The following is a 14,244-nucleotide window of genomic DNA, read 5'->3' as shown; positions in this document are numbered from 1 at the left end:
GTAGAAAATGTTCTAACGTAGAACAGCTCAGAGCTTCCAGTAGGTCAAGCCCTTTCTGTGCCTCCCTTCTGGTTTCCCACATGTGTTGGTTTCCTGCAGCTGCTGTGACAGCCATAACTTAGAGCCACAAGCAACACAAATCTCTCATCTTACAGCTCTGTGGGATAGAAATCCAGCTCGGGTCTCACTGGGCTGAGATCAAGCTGTCAGCAAGACTGCATCCCTATCGGTGGCTCTGGGGGAGATCCTTTTGCCTTTCCTTTTCCAGCTTCTAGAGGTCATCCAGATTCCTTGGCTTGTGGCCCCTTCCTCCATCTTCAAAGCCAGCAGCTTTGCATCTCGGTGCCTTTCTCTCTTCTTCTGCCCCCCTCTACCACTGTTAAGGACCCTTATGATTACATTGGGCCCACTCCGATTATCGAGGATAATCTCCCCATTTTAAGGTCAGCTGATTAGCAACCTTAATTTCTTCTCCAAAGTCCCCTTTCCCTTGTAACATGCACAAGTTCCAGGGTGTGGTCTTGTAGGCCACGGACATCTTTTGCAGGAGCATCATTTGGACTACCACTCCGGGATTGGCTCTGGACCAGTATTTTCCTCTGATTTCTCTTGGATGAGCAGAAACAAGCTCAGTGAAGTGACTTGCTTGAGATCACAATGCTGGAGCGCGGACAAAGCCAACCCTTCTGACCCACATCCCAGGCTCTATGCAAAAAGAATAACATATCTTTTGCCTTGCTTGTGTTCCTAAGGGTGCTTCACTGGGCCAGCCTCAGTTTCCTCATCTAATAGAATGGGTATAATGATGGCTTCTTATCAGCCTCCTATGGATATTGACTAAGTGTTGCATCTTTTCCCCTTCTTTCTCTTCCATTCCACCAGAATGTGGCGAAAGACCCAGTTTTGAGCGAGGAGCTCAGTATTCCAGAATCATAGAGGGGACGGAGGCTCAGGTGGGTGAGTTTCCATGGCTGGTGAGTATTCAGGCAAGAAATACCCATTTCTGTGGTGGCACGATCATCAACGAGTGGTGGATTCTCACTGCAGCTCACTGCTTATCTTCTGAGGAGCTGATGTAAGTATCAAGAGCCTGTCCCTGTTGCTTCTGACAGTGTCCACTCCCGGGGCTCCCCACGCTCAGCTAGAGCTGATTGATGAGGGCAATCCTAGCACTGGTCAGCCCTGAGTCAGGCGTGAATGACTACCACCCATCCCCCCCAACCCTGCGGATGAGGAGCCAGCGAACTCGAGCCTGGTGCTCTGCTGTGCCCTCCTTGTTGTCACCCAGGGCCAGTAAATGTGACTGCCCTGAGGTCACATGGTGTCCTCTCCGAGAACGTCTACGGCTTGGTGGAACCAAAGGGCTAGGTCCGTCCACCTCTCCAAGGACATTCATGCCCTTCTAGGAGGAAATTCTCCGCATTCTGGAAGTCTGGGTTCCTGGGCCATGTGACGCTTCACTCTCCTGCTCCTTGTGGAGTTTTCTCTGCACTCCAGGAGATTGGTAGAAAAATCTGGCATTTACTGATTATTAATCATGTGCCAGTGACCTGCTAAGGAACTACCTTCATTGATTTATTTAATCATACAACAACCCCGAGGCAGGTAGAATGAAAAACCCTATTTTATACACAAGGAAACTGAGGTCCATTAAGGTTGGGTGACTCACCCAAGGTACACACCTAGTAGACAGAATCAGGATTTAAATCCTGGCTTCAGTGCTTGTGCTTCCTGCCACACCCGCTACACCACCTCGAGAAAGTCTGAAGACACACTGAAAGACTGACTTTAAAGGGTTAATCAAAAACCTGGGGAAAGTTGCATCATGGCGTAACCAAGGAAGCTTGCTGCATCTACTCCCGTGGGCTGCTTCAGGATTGGCTATTGGAAAGTTCCTGGCCATTCTGCCTGGAGGAAATCCCTGAATTATCACCAAAGATTCTTTCTGCTTAATCAGTGGCAAGTCTAGATTAAATTCTGTTCCTGGGTCTCTAAATTGCTGGTAGACAAGTTGATGTAATAATACCCTACCTATCTGAGGGCTAGTTTCACCTGTGGCAAGTTGTCTTTTGTGGGTTCTTTGGAGTGCCCGAAGCCAAGTTCTGCCTCCGCATGGTTAGGCGGGAGTACCGCACTCACGTCTCTGGGACGTTGCTGGAGCAGCAGTGTGGCTGGGGTCTGCCACATTGGCTGTTTCTCCCTCCTTCTCTACCTTTTTCAAATTCTTACATCTTCTGAGCAACAGCCTGAGTAGGATAAGTCCTAAAGTCCCCTAGAACCGAATGGGATTTAGGGTTTTTGGGCACAGCAAATTCTGTGACTGTGTGACTTTCCTTCTCCTCCCACTTCCCTGTCTCTGGTTCTGTGCCACCAGTCCAACAGACCTGAGTATTGTGTTGGGAACCAACAGCTTAAACAGCCCATCCCTGGAAATGAAGGCGGTCACCAGCATAATTCTTCACAAGAACTTTACAAGAATCAACATGGACAACGATATTGCCTTGCTGCTGTTGGACTCGCCCATCACGTTCAGCGAGCTGAAAGAACCCATCTGCATGCCCACAAGTTCCAACCTCTCCTCATGGCGTGAATGCTGGGTGGCAGGATGGGGACAGACCCAAAGTGGTATGTGACTGCTCAGCATCTCCTGAGAATTGCTGCGGGAAGAGCCACATCATGGGCATCTGAGGATGGGTCACTAAATCTAAAGGCAAGGGGAGCAGGGTGACAAGGAGAGAGGGCTGAGAGAAGGAGGGAGGAGAAAAGAACTTGCATTGGAGCAAATCCCTGCACACCAGAGGCTCAGAGAGGCCCAGTGCCAAAGAAGGATGTCCTCGAGGCCCCAAGCTGAGATGCCGGCTGCCAGGCTGTGTCCTATCCAGCCAGCACAGAGCAGTCTTGTTTGCTTGTTTAGTTGAAGATAATCTCTTCAGTTTGCCAGGGACCCCTCTACTCCTTATCCTCTCACACCTCCCTCGATTCACACATGGATGTTTCCCACCTGATTCCTACAGGCATTCAAGATGCCTGCCCTGCCCTCGACTTCATGGTCCTGGAGTGTTGCCCAGCCACTCTTGGAAATGAATCTGTTGTTACCTGTTGTTACTTGGCCAAAACAGGAGGAACTGTACCAGGGCAGAAAGGGATTATGAAAGCCCTCCTGGACTGTCCCCAAAGAAAACTCAGCCAAACCAAGAGCAAACAGGCAGAGGAGGGGTGGGAGCAGCACAGCACTGACTCAGGCCTGAATACGACTCCAGGTCCGCAGGGGTGCTTTGCTACGAACTGGGGTCTGGAAGATGGGAGGTATTTCAGGGCTTTAGTGACTAGAGGGCGACTAGTGTCTCATTGATTTCCAGCTCCAGGCACCACTCGAAAGTTAGAAGTGAGGAGGAGGCAGAAATTGCCCACATGATTAAAAATACTCAATAAGGGGAAGAATTTTGAAATTTCTGCGTGGTCAGAGTTAATGGGACGGAGAGACGTCCAGACAAACTCCTGGAAGCTGGCATCCAGAGAGGGTCTTGGCAAATCCCCCGTAAAAACTCTCAGCCAAACTACCCTTGCCTGGAGGACCTGAAGCCCTCTCCACCGGGAAGGCAAACCCACTTTCAGCAGCCCTGTGCTAGGAAAGGGCCACACTCACAGAATAAAAGGCAGTGACAGGCAAACATGCTGAAGAGGCAGGAGGATGCTGAGAAAAGATCAATAGCCAATTCCAAGAAGTCAGGTCTGTGGGGCTGGTTGGAGTCAAGCCAGAAGTCTTCTTAGAAGTAGGAATATGATTTTGAATGAGAGGAATAGTTCAAGGAGGTGGGGAATTGTTTGGAAGAGCCTGGAGCAGTGGAGTGAGTGAAGTTTGTGGGATTACCGGAAGGAAGTGGAGAGTGAGAGGCCATGAGGCTGTGAAGGTCGGTGTGGATGGGTGGCTGGTGGGACGCCTGGACGTGCGGGATGCTCTAGGGCACAGTCAGTTGCATTATTGGCCTGGGACTACTGTCCAGTGAATTTTCTAATGTGCTTTCTCTGTGGGCCAGATGACAAAAACACTATGACTACTGATCTGATGAAAGTACCAATGATCATCGTGCACTGGGAAGAATGTGTAAAGGAATTTCCAAAACTTACCAGAAATATGCTGTGTGCCGGATACAAGACTGAAAACTACGATGCCTGCCAGGTAACTAGGGGATATCCCCTCCCTCACCCCAAAGGCCCCCATCTCCTCAAGGCTGCCAAAGCAAGGGTATCGTCTCTCCCCTGGGAATAGGCAATAGGACTCTGGAAAATGTGTGGGAATCAGGGCTCAGTCATGGGAATGGGGACATGGATTGGGGAGTACTCATTGTCAGATCCTTGGGATATCAGTGCATGCCTGGAAGCCAGTATCCCGCAACCCTGCCTAAATATTTCTAGTCTTCTCCAGGCACACTAGACAAACAGGGCTCCAAGATTTTTTTCATTTCTGGGACTTACTAAAAAACAAAAAGCCAAGGAGGATTTGAGATTTATACAAAGAGTCATTTTAATCAATTAATTTAGCAACCTTTGTTGAGCAGACTAAGCCCTGTGGATGCAACCATGAATGAGGATGGTTTCTCACTGAAAGGAGCCCACAGTCTCCTGAGCAGGCAATTGGGTAAACAACTATAATGTATTGAATGATACATGTGGGTTTCATTGAACCAAAGTCAGGTATCTTATCTTCTCTTTAATAAAATGAACACAAAAATTAAGAAAGAAGAACATTTTTTGATTGTTGCTAGAAAAAATAGGAAAAAAAAGCCATCAGAAATTAGCTTTCTCTGACTCTAAGGGTGAATGATGGGATTTATCTTTACAGCTCAAAGGTTCTCTCTTCATATTGGAGGCGTCATCTGGATGCGCCCACTTAGTTGTACTCGTTGGCTGGGCAGTGGATCTGGTCATTGGTGTAAAACTATAAATGCAGATGTTAAAGATTCTGTAGAGTGGTGAAAAGGCTGCCTCATGGAAGAGGAGAGTATTTATCTACAGAATTATGTATTACCATTTAATGTCAGGAGGGTGTAGATTTCCCTGCTAGACTACGAGATAGAGTTTGAGAGGGAGTCACCAGGATAGGGGCTGGGAGCATCAAGAGAGAGGAGAATGGAGAAGGGGCTCAGAGGTAAGAAAGAGTGGACTCCAGCAGTAATGGCACCAGGTTTAGCAGGCATCCCAGTGTACTGAATACTGTGAGGACCAGAAAGAGAGACAAAATCAATGTCACATGAACCTTGTGTTTTCTTCACGTTCTGGACAATTTAAAACATTAAGATGGAGTAGACACCGACACTGCCCCTCTCCTTTCAGTCTCTGATGCATCATCATCCCATATTCACACAGCCAAAGCCAACTGTGGCAAATCCAGCGTCGTCTTTGATGACATTTTCTGTGCCCTTTGCTTCAATGGCTGGATCCACCATCTGGAGTCTAGGAGTTTTGCCTCACTCCCTCCCCTATCAAAATGTCCTTCAATGAAAGCCTCTAAAACGAATCATCTATTGCTCAAGTGCTATAAATAAATGCGCTGTTATCATTTTAAGCCTTTTTTAAAATTGGGAAGTGAAAGCTTTGCTCTCTGTTTAGAAAGCTTTCTATTGTTAACAATAAGCTGACAGTGATCCAGTCAAGGAAATTTTTCTGAAGTTATACAACATTATCATCACTTAAAAACATATAAACTAAGCAGAAAGTCCCTTAGAGCTTAAAAATAATTGCCCTTGAAAATAAAATCATGCTTTTAAACTTAGCAAACTTTTTTTTTTGTAGTGAGAAAGATTGGCCTTGAGCTAACATCTGTTGCCACTCTTCCTCTGTTTTTTTCCTCCCCAAAGCCCCCCAGTTCATAGTTGTAGGTTCTTCTAGCTCCTGTCTGTGGGACACTGCCTCAGCGTGGCTTGATGAGCGATGGTAGGTCTGTGCCCAGGATCCGAACTGGCCAACCCCAGGCAGCCAAAGCAGAGCACACGGACTTAACCCATCAGCCACGGGGCCAGCCCCATAAACTTAGCAAACTTTCAAAAACCATATAATCACATAATTAAGGGAAATTATAATTTTATAATGAAAGCATTTAAACATGTTCAAAATAATGGTGATAAGATTATGCTATGCTTAAAAAACAAATTAAAATTAAATGCTAACATTAAAAACAGTTGGATTTTTTGGTTTACTTCTCCCAGCACTTTTTTTCTTTGTAATCCCCTGACTAAGGTTATACTATATATATATATATATACACACACATGTATATACATATACATATAAAGTTCAACTTAAAAAAATAATTTTTAAGTGGCACAGTCAAACAAAATATAAAATCACATATCCCCAGCTAGTAATGCAATACTTTTTTGAAGGATTAGCAACCTTCTGGAGCAAGAGTCATCACAATGTCTTGCACTGTCTGTGTTCTTATCTGTCTCCTCAGCGCCAGCAGAAATGTTGTCTTATTCGTGTGTGAATTCCCAGCGCCTCGCCCAGTGCTTGGCGCATAAAACATGATCAACAAATGTCTGTCAGATAGATGAAGCTTCCAAGGAAGCCAGCAACTCTCTGTCGGGAAAGCAGCTGTAGCAGAAGGGACATCTGAGAGAGGTCCGAAGGAGGCTGAGAGTCTGCAAGGGGAGGGGGCGAGAGCTGGCAGCCAGCTTGGCTGTTGGGCAGTATGGTCACCAGGCTGTCAAGCTGACCTGGATTAAGACCTGAGCTACTTGTTCTTATAGACTTTACTATTGTTTTTTATGGCAGTTTTAGGTTCACAGCAAAATTGAGAGGAAGGAAGAAATTTCCCATATACCCCCTGTTCCCACACATGCATAGCTTCTCCCATTAGCAACATCCCCCACCAGAGTGGCACATTTGTTACAATCTATGGACTCGCGTTGACACAGCAGAACCACCCTAAGCCCACAGTTTACCTTAGGCTTCATTCTTGCTTATGCATTCCACGAGTTTAGACAAATGTATATTGACGTGTCCATCACGACGGTATCATCGAGAGTATTTTCACTGTCCTGGGCTGCTTCCCAGGGCGCTATCTCAAGCACAGCACCCACGATACGTACGCAGAAGTCTTATTTCATTCCACAGGATCTTTGACTTTTAGAATCACAGACTTTTAGAGCTGAAAAGAATGTATAAAAATATTTAATCAAAACTCTGTTTTACAGATGAGAAAACAAGGTGATTTTAATCATCAATCATTCCCTTCACTATCGGAATGGATCCAAAGCAGTAAAATAGCTTTGTAGCTCTTTCACACATATTCAGTAATTTCACTCTCTCCGCTGCTCTGGAAGATGGGCTGGGCCGGTCTCCCTCTCCTTGTTTAACGGATAAGAAAACAGGGATTGAGAATGGGAGGGATTTGCCCAAAGTCCAGGTAGTGGTGGGGCCAGGCTGGAAGCCAGGTCATCTGCTTCGACCCCAAATGGACAGGAGGATCGTGTGTGTGATTATCTCACACGGTGAGCACGGGCGGCTCTTGTGGTCAGTATATTTCTAACCAGTCAGGTCCCTGGCTACCAGCTTTAGTCCTTGGAAGAAAGTCCCCCTTACGTGGGCTGTCATGAGTCCCAGGTCCTTGCTGAGTGAGGCCACACCCTCCTTTGAGGTAATCCTTGATTTCTTTCTAAGAAAATGACCTGTATTTACAGGTGTCCCTCTTGGGTCCCAGCAGTCCTGAAGGGAACCTCTGTTTCCTAAATATACAAGTAATGTTTGTAATACACAAGGGTAAAATAATAATACTAATACATTTCTGGAGCACTTATTACATAGCATTTACCCTGAGCCGAGCGATTTCCAGATTTTTAAAAATTCATCTGCCAATGATCTTGGAAAGCAGTTGGCATTATCTCCATTTTAATAACACACAAACTGAGGCTTAGAGAAGTTACTTGCCCAAGGACTTTTCTCCCCCGTTATGTAAAGAAATAACAAAGAAGCCAGGCAACATATTTATAAAACTTTTGTAACATTCATGCCTGCAGAAAATGAAGAAAATTATAAAAACAACATTTATGGAAGGAGCTGTTTGGGTGGAAATCCTGTTGATTTAGTTCTTGCCTGATGACTTTGAAACAGAAATAACACAGAAAAGCACATCCCCACAAAAAACAAAGTGGTAGAGGCAATGTTTTGTACTGGAAAGGGTAATTTTGGTTTTGGCCCACACTTACTTGGTGTCTTTGAGCTCTGATCTCTCTGTTAATTCTGCCCCAAATATCCCTCTGCTTGGTGATATGTTCCACGGTCAACCCACACTCCACGTGAACACAATTTACTCATTATCTCCCCTGCACTTTATTTCTGTTAACCACATCCCGTAACCTTGGAACCAGACCTCACCGTCCTGTGCAATGTCACCAGTCACCAGACCATGTCAGTTTCAATCCATCTCCCTCCATTCCGACCTTCTCGTGCCCTGGTTCAGATCCTCATCATTTTCCCCTCCTCTTAACTAGTCCCCTCTACCTCCTGTCTGACTCCACTCAATCGATCCTCCACATACACCCTTCCTGTCAAATTCCTCTTTATCCTTCAAACTCAATGCTTTGAAGTCTCTCTTGACTGACCCTTCCCACAACAGAATCAGATCCTCCCCGCTTTGTCCCGCTTCCAGATCTTCTTCGTGCTTCTCCTGTCCCATCAAATGCAGTTCGTCCTATTTGCTTACATTTTTATCTCCCTTACTGGACCATAAGGTCTTGTATCCCAAATCCCTGACAATTAGTCTTTCCTCAGTGAAGATTTGTTAAATGAGAGTGATCGAATCTCTTCTGACCTTCCATTTTCTAATTATAACATGGGGATCAAAATGCCTACCCCCCAGAGATGTGAGGTGGTAGGATTAAAGAGAAGAAAAGTCAATGGGCTAACGCTGTGCCTCACACATCATGTCCAGGAAACATTCATCCTCCTCCTCCCCTGTTAGAGTTCATTATAAGATGCCGTTCATTCTAGTCGCCTATTTACCATCATGCGAAAGGAGATGTCTCTCCACTGAAGAAAGACCGATTAAAACATTGTAGCCACTCAGCTCCTTTGATGAGAGGCAAGGTGGAAAGAACATGGGCTTTGGCATCAGAAAGTCCTGATTCCAACTCTGGCCTGGCTACCAGGTAACCCTGAGCAGGACTTATCCTCCTTAAGACTCATTTTCCCTGTATTAAAATAGATGGAAGGAAGCCATATATATGTGGGTATACCATAGGGACTCCATACATGTTTTCTAGACAAATAATCATATGAGTCATAGACCCACATGATTCCACCCCGGAGGGACCACAAATTCAGAAAAGTCTAGCTCACTTTCCCCTGCAAACACCCACACGAAAGAATTAGAAAGGAACATTATTCTCCCTCACGCCTCTGGGAGAACATCAAAGGAGACCCAATTCATATCCACAACCCCAACAATGCTTCTCGCATCCTATTCTCATTCCTTCCCTTTACAGACCTTTCCAGAGCTTCTGATTTGATAAGACCCACAAAACTAGTCCCCACTCTTCTCTTAACCTGTGCAACATCCATCTGCCAGCTCCTCTCGTACTGTGCTTCAGATGGAGTTATTTTCTCACTGAGCCCTTCCTCCTCCTCCCCCCTCTTCAGTCCTGTCCCATCTACTGCTCACCAACTCTACAACCCACAACTCCCAGAGCCACCCTGACAGCAGCACCCTCCTCCCCTGGACCCAGGGTAAAGGTGGGCATTGGTCAGCAATGACAAGATTTCCTTTGGAAGCCTGGAGTAGGGGAGATCAAAGATTCCTCTTCCATTAATGAGCTGAGCTGTGCCTCAGATGGACAGTTTAGGATGGGACTTTCTACTGAACTGTGTTCTCTGCCCACAGGGTGACAGTGGGGGACCTCTGGTCTGCACCAAAGGATCTGGCAGGACGTGGTACCAGGTGGGCATCATCAGCTGGGGAAGGAGCTGTGGACGAAAGAACATTCCAGGAATATACACCTTGTTAGAAAATTACAACTTCTGGGTCAAGAAAGTAACTGAGTTAGAAGGAAGGCCCTTCGATGCTAAGAAAGTGAGATCTCCTCCCAAAGAGAAACCAAGGAGCTCCCAGGCCTCAGAATTCCCAAAGCCAGGAAGCCCCAGATTCTGGCTCCTGCTCTGCCTTCTGTCCTACAAGCTATTCTAGGCCATTTTCTACCAATAATAAAACAGATGCTATTCCTTAACCAAGGAGGGTGTGTAAGAATGTGCCACCAGCAGAGGGACTGGCTACAGATTAGAGCTAAGGACTAGGAACTGAGGTTGATAACAGAAAGTAGGACCAGAAAGTCAGACAGGCTGGGACCCTGGTTTGGGGACTGGGCTTTGGGTCCCTGCGTTAGTCAGGACTCTTTCCATTGCAGGTGAGTTCTTGAACTCAAACTGTCTAAAGCCAAAAAGCATTACTTATAGATGCGCATGACAGAAAAATCCCAGGAGTGGTAGGTTGGCTTTAGGCATGGCTGAATATAGGGGCTCAATAGATATTGACAGGGACTATTTCTTGTTTGTAGCCATTACCCTCAAAAAGGGCTTCCAAGTGGTGGCCATAATGACCACCAGTACTTCCAGTTCGCATTCTACCAGCTTGGTAGCCCCAGGAGGAAGAAAGAGTCCTGTTCCTGACAATTCCAGCAAAATTCTGTGGTCTAACTCTTGTGACCACGGCCTGTTGCCGACTCAATCACTGTGGCCAACAGTGGTACTCTTCTAGTCTAGGCCCGCGTCACCTGCCCACTCCAGGAGCCAGCAAAGGGCCAGCCATCGAGAACTATGTGAATTGATAGTGAGGGTAGGTATTGCCGCACACAGAAATCAGGGTGCTGTGAACAGAAAAAGAGAACTGGGTACTGGAGTGGTCCTTTGATGGTGGACATTCTGGCTGGCTGACCTCCAGGCCAGCCAAATCCAAGGGTCTTGGGAGCTTCTGAAGAAATGATGTCCAGAGCTTGCTGCTTTAGGACTGCTGGGGGAGCAGGGCTAGAGCAGGGAAAAGGAGAACTGGGGAGCTTTGTCTCTCACAATCTCTTTCTGAAAAAGTATCAGCCATGCTGTAGTTCATGGGAAAACCACAAATTTCCATTTAAAGCTTTGCATTTCCTGAATTGCCACCACGTCTTCAGTGGAAGCCCAGGGAATCCAATGGAGATCAGAGCCAGAGGAAAGAGGCACAGGGCAGCCATTCAGTCTTGGTATTGAGAACTCAGTGTCTGGTGCTGTGGGAGATTCAGCAGAAAGCAGGAGCCCATTCTCAAGGAGCTTCTTGGCAAACAGTGATACACGCTACACTCAACCCTTCCGACCGAGTTCTAGAGGGCGTGGGAGCTGAGAATCCTGTGGAGTGCAGAGGAGGCTATCACCACGAGCCAGCAGAACCCAGAAGGCTCCTAAGAAGGGCGGCACCAAGAAGGAGGGTCAGCTGTAGGGAGAAGTAAGGGTGCCTCTCCAGGCATGGGGAGAGAGCCAGTGAGGGCCGGGTGGGGCTAAGCATTGTCAGTTTGGCTCAAGAATATACCTGAAGTGAGAACCGGTAACAAGCTGGGAACGAGAGAAAGAGAGCAGACTCTGATGCTCCAAAAGAGAGGACTCCCAAGACAGAGACTGAAAATAAGATGATTAAAAAAAGGAGGATCCTTAGGAAAAATTAAAGTTGCCCGAGAGAGGTGAAAATGAGTTGTTGTCCTCAAAGTAAGTGTAAGCATGGGCACATTCCTAACTCTAACACATGTGAGCAACGTGAACCACTGTGTGAAGGATAGCTGGGGAGTGTGATGGTTAATTTTACTTGGAGGGTGTTTTTGGAAGAGATTAACATTTAAATAAATGCCTTCTATAACGTAGGTGGGCTTCATCCAACTAGTTGAAGGCCTACATAGAACAAAAAGACCATCCTCCCCAGGCAGGAGGGAATTGCTCTAGCAGACTGCCTTTGGATTGCACCTGCACTAACGTCTCTCCCAGGTCTCCACCTGCTGGGCTTCGGACTTTATCACCATCAGCTCTCCTGGGTCTTGAGCCTGCCAGCCCACCCTGCAGATCTGGGCTTGCCAGTCTCCGTAATCACACCAGCCGATTCCTTATAATAAATCTCTCTCTCTCCCTGCACATATATATGTGTGTGTATATATATATATACGTATGTATATATATATATATATATATATATACATATATATATATATATATATATATATATATATATATATATTTCCTATTGTTTCTCTGGAGAACCCTGACTAATACAGTGAGGAATATCTTCAGTACAGTGAAGGGGGCTGCTAAGATAATGAGGTGGAAGCAATGTTGTCATTGCTCATTTAACTAACAAATGACATGCTTTATCATGATTTGGAAACCATTAAGTTTAAACATTATCCAGTCAATTGACTTGTGATTAGTTGTGCCACATGTATGTCCCATCGGAGTTTTAATACCTAGAGCGGCAATTCCTGACCTACGCACTGAGGTGCCCCAGGGCACTGCCACAAACTTGCAGGGAAGTGATGGAAGCAGACAGACATCTGTTGGGCATCGAGGGAAATGGCAACATCCGTTGGACATTGAGCGGACTACTACTGTTATTTGGACATAACTTACTTATGGACATACTTAATAAATCCAACTATTCAGTATTTCTTTTGGCCTAGGAGTGCTGTGAAAAATATTACTAAGACACTAAGGGCCCGTGAACTGAGAAAGTCTGGGATCTTACCTAGGTGATAACTGCTGATAAAGCCTGGATTGTTATAGAAATTTTGTTCATCTTGGCTGTGACAAGGTTCTCAGACTTACTTTGTTTCGGGTAAACTTGACAGTTTTTAGAAGTGCTGGTCAAGCATATTGTGGAATGCCACTTTCCTGGAATTCGTCTGCTCTCGTCTCATGATTAGACTCGAGTTGCAGGTTTGGGGAGGAAGATCAGAGATGGTTAAGCACATTCTCATTGCATCGTGTCAAGAGTCCATAGCACCAACATGATTTATGATGTTGATGTTGACTCTGATCACCTGGCTGAGGCGGCGCTTGTCAGGTCTCTCCACTGTAAAACTAGTCTTTTTTCCTTCCTTTCCATACTGTGCTCCTTAGAAGGAAGTCACAATACACCGCCCACTCTTAAGGAGTGGGGAGGTAGGCCCTGCCGCCTTTAGAGTGGAGTATATTTGGAATTCTTCTGCATGGGAGATTTCTCTCTCCTCCTCCATTTATTACTTTATTCAATCATTTATGTATATCAGTATGGATTGATGGATATTTATTTTTTTACTTTGGGTCATAATCTAAAACTATTTATTTTATTTTATTTTTCAAATTTTCCAGCTTTAGTCAATGGGAGCTCTCCGTTGGCTTCTGTGCCATTTTGGCATACCCCCCACCAATTGTGTGTGTGTGTGTTTTAAGTACTTTTTTACTTTCCGGCACTGCAAGATGCTAAAAAGGAGCTTAGATTTTAAGTTATGAACCAATGAAATTCTTTTTGTTAAAGTTTGGTTTCTGAGTCTTGTAAATGGAAGAGTTCCAACCCATGTCAAGGGGATCAGCCACACTCCTGCACACTTTATATTTTAAGTTTTTTATATTTTTGATAAAAGTTTTATATGTTTAAGGTGTAACAATGTGATATTTTGATAAATGCGTACACTGTGAAATGATTACCAAAATCAAACTAATTAGCATCCCCATCTCCTCCCACAGTTACCTTTTTTGCGTGTGTGGTGACAACGCTTGAGACCTACTCTCTCAGCAAATTCCAAGTGTACGATATATTACTATTAACCGTATTATGTTGCCATGCTGTCCATTAGGTCTCCAGAGCTTAGTCATCTTATGACTGAAAGTTGGCACCCTTTGATCAATCTCTCTCCTTTTCCCCCACTGCCCAGCCTCTGGTAGCCAGTATTCTGCTCTCTGTTACTATGAGTTTGACTTTTTTTTTTTTTAAGATTTCATATATAGGTGAGGCCATGTGATATTTGTCTCTGTCTGGCTTATTTCACTTAGCACAATATCCTCTGGATTCATCCAGGTTGTTGCAAATGGCAAGGTTTCCTTCTTTTTAAAGGCTGAATAATATTCCATTATATATGTACCACATTTTCTTTATTCATTCTAATAGTGTTTAATAGTGTCTAATAGACACATTGTTTCCATGCCTTGGCTGTTGTGAGTAATCCTGCAGTGAACATGGGGGTGCAGATGTCTATCTGAGAT

General features: G+C 45.4%; 1 protein-coding gene across 1 annotated transcript; it reads left to right on the top strand.

The window, feature by feature from the left end:
- The first annotated feature begins 1,825 nt into the window (after nucleotides 1–1,825).
- On the top strand, nucleotides 1,826–12,079 carry PRSS55 (serine protease 55). Its single transcript, XM_046655727.1, has 4 exons — nucleotides 1,826–1,830; nucleotides 2,375–2,625; nucleotides 4,038–4,180; nucleotides 9,881–12,079. The coding sequence occupies exons 1-4, from the start codon at nucleotides 1,826–1,828 to the stop codon at nucleotides 10,181–10,183; spliced, it is 702 nt and encodes a 233-aa protein (XP_046511683.1). The 3' UTR covers nucleotides 10,184–12,079.
- The last annotated feature ends 2,165 nt before the right edge of the window (nucleotides 12,080–14,244 follow it).

The sequence above is a fragment of the Equus quagga genome, chromosome 3, assembly GCF_021613505.1.
Source record: "Equus quagga isolate Etosha38 chromosome 3, UCLA_HA_Equagga_1.0, whole genome shotgun sequence".
Classification (NCBI taxonomy): Eukaryota; Metazoa; Chordata; class Mammalia; order Perissodactyla; family Equidae; genus Equus; species Equus quagga.
Note: the sequence above shows the minus strand (reverse complement) of the source record. Positions and strands in the feature narration are given on the sequence as shown.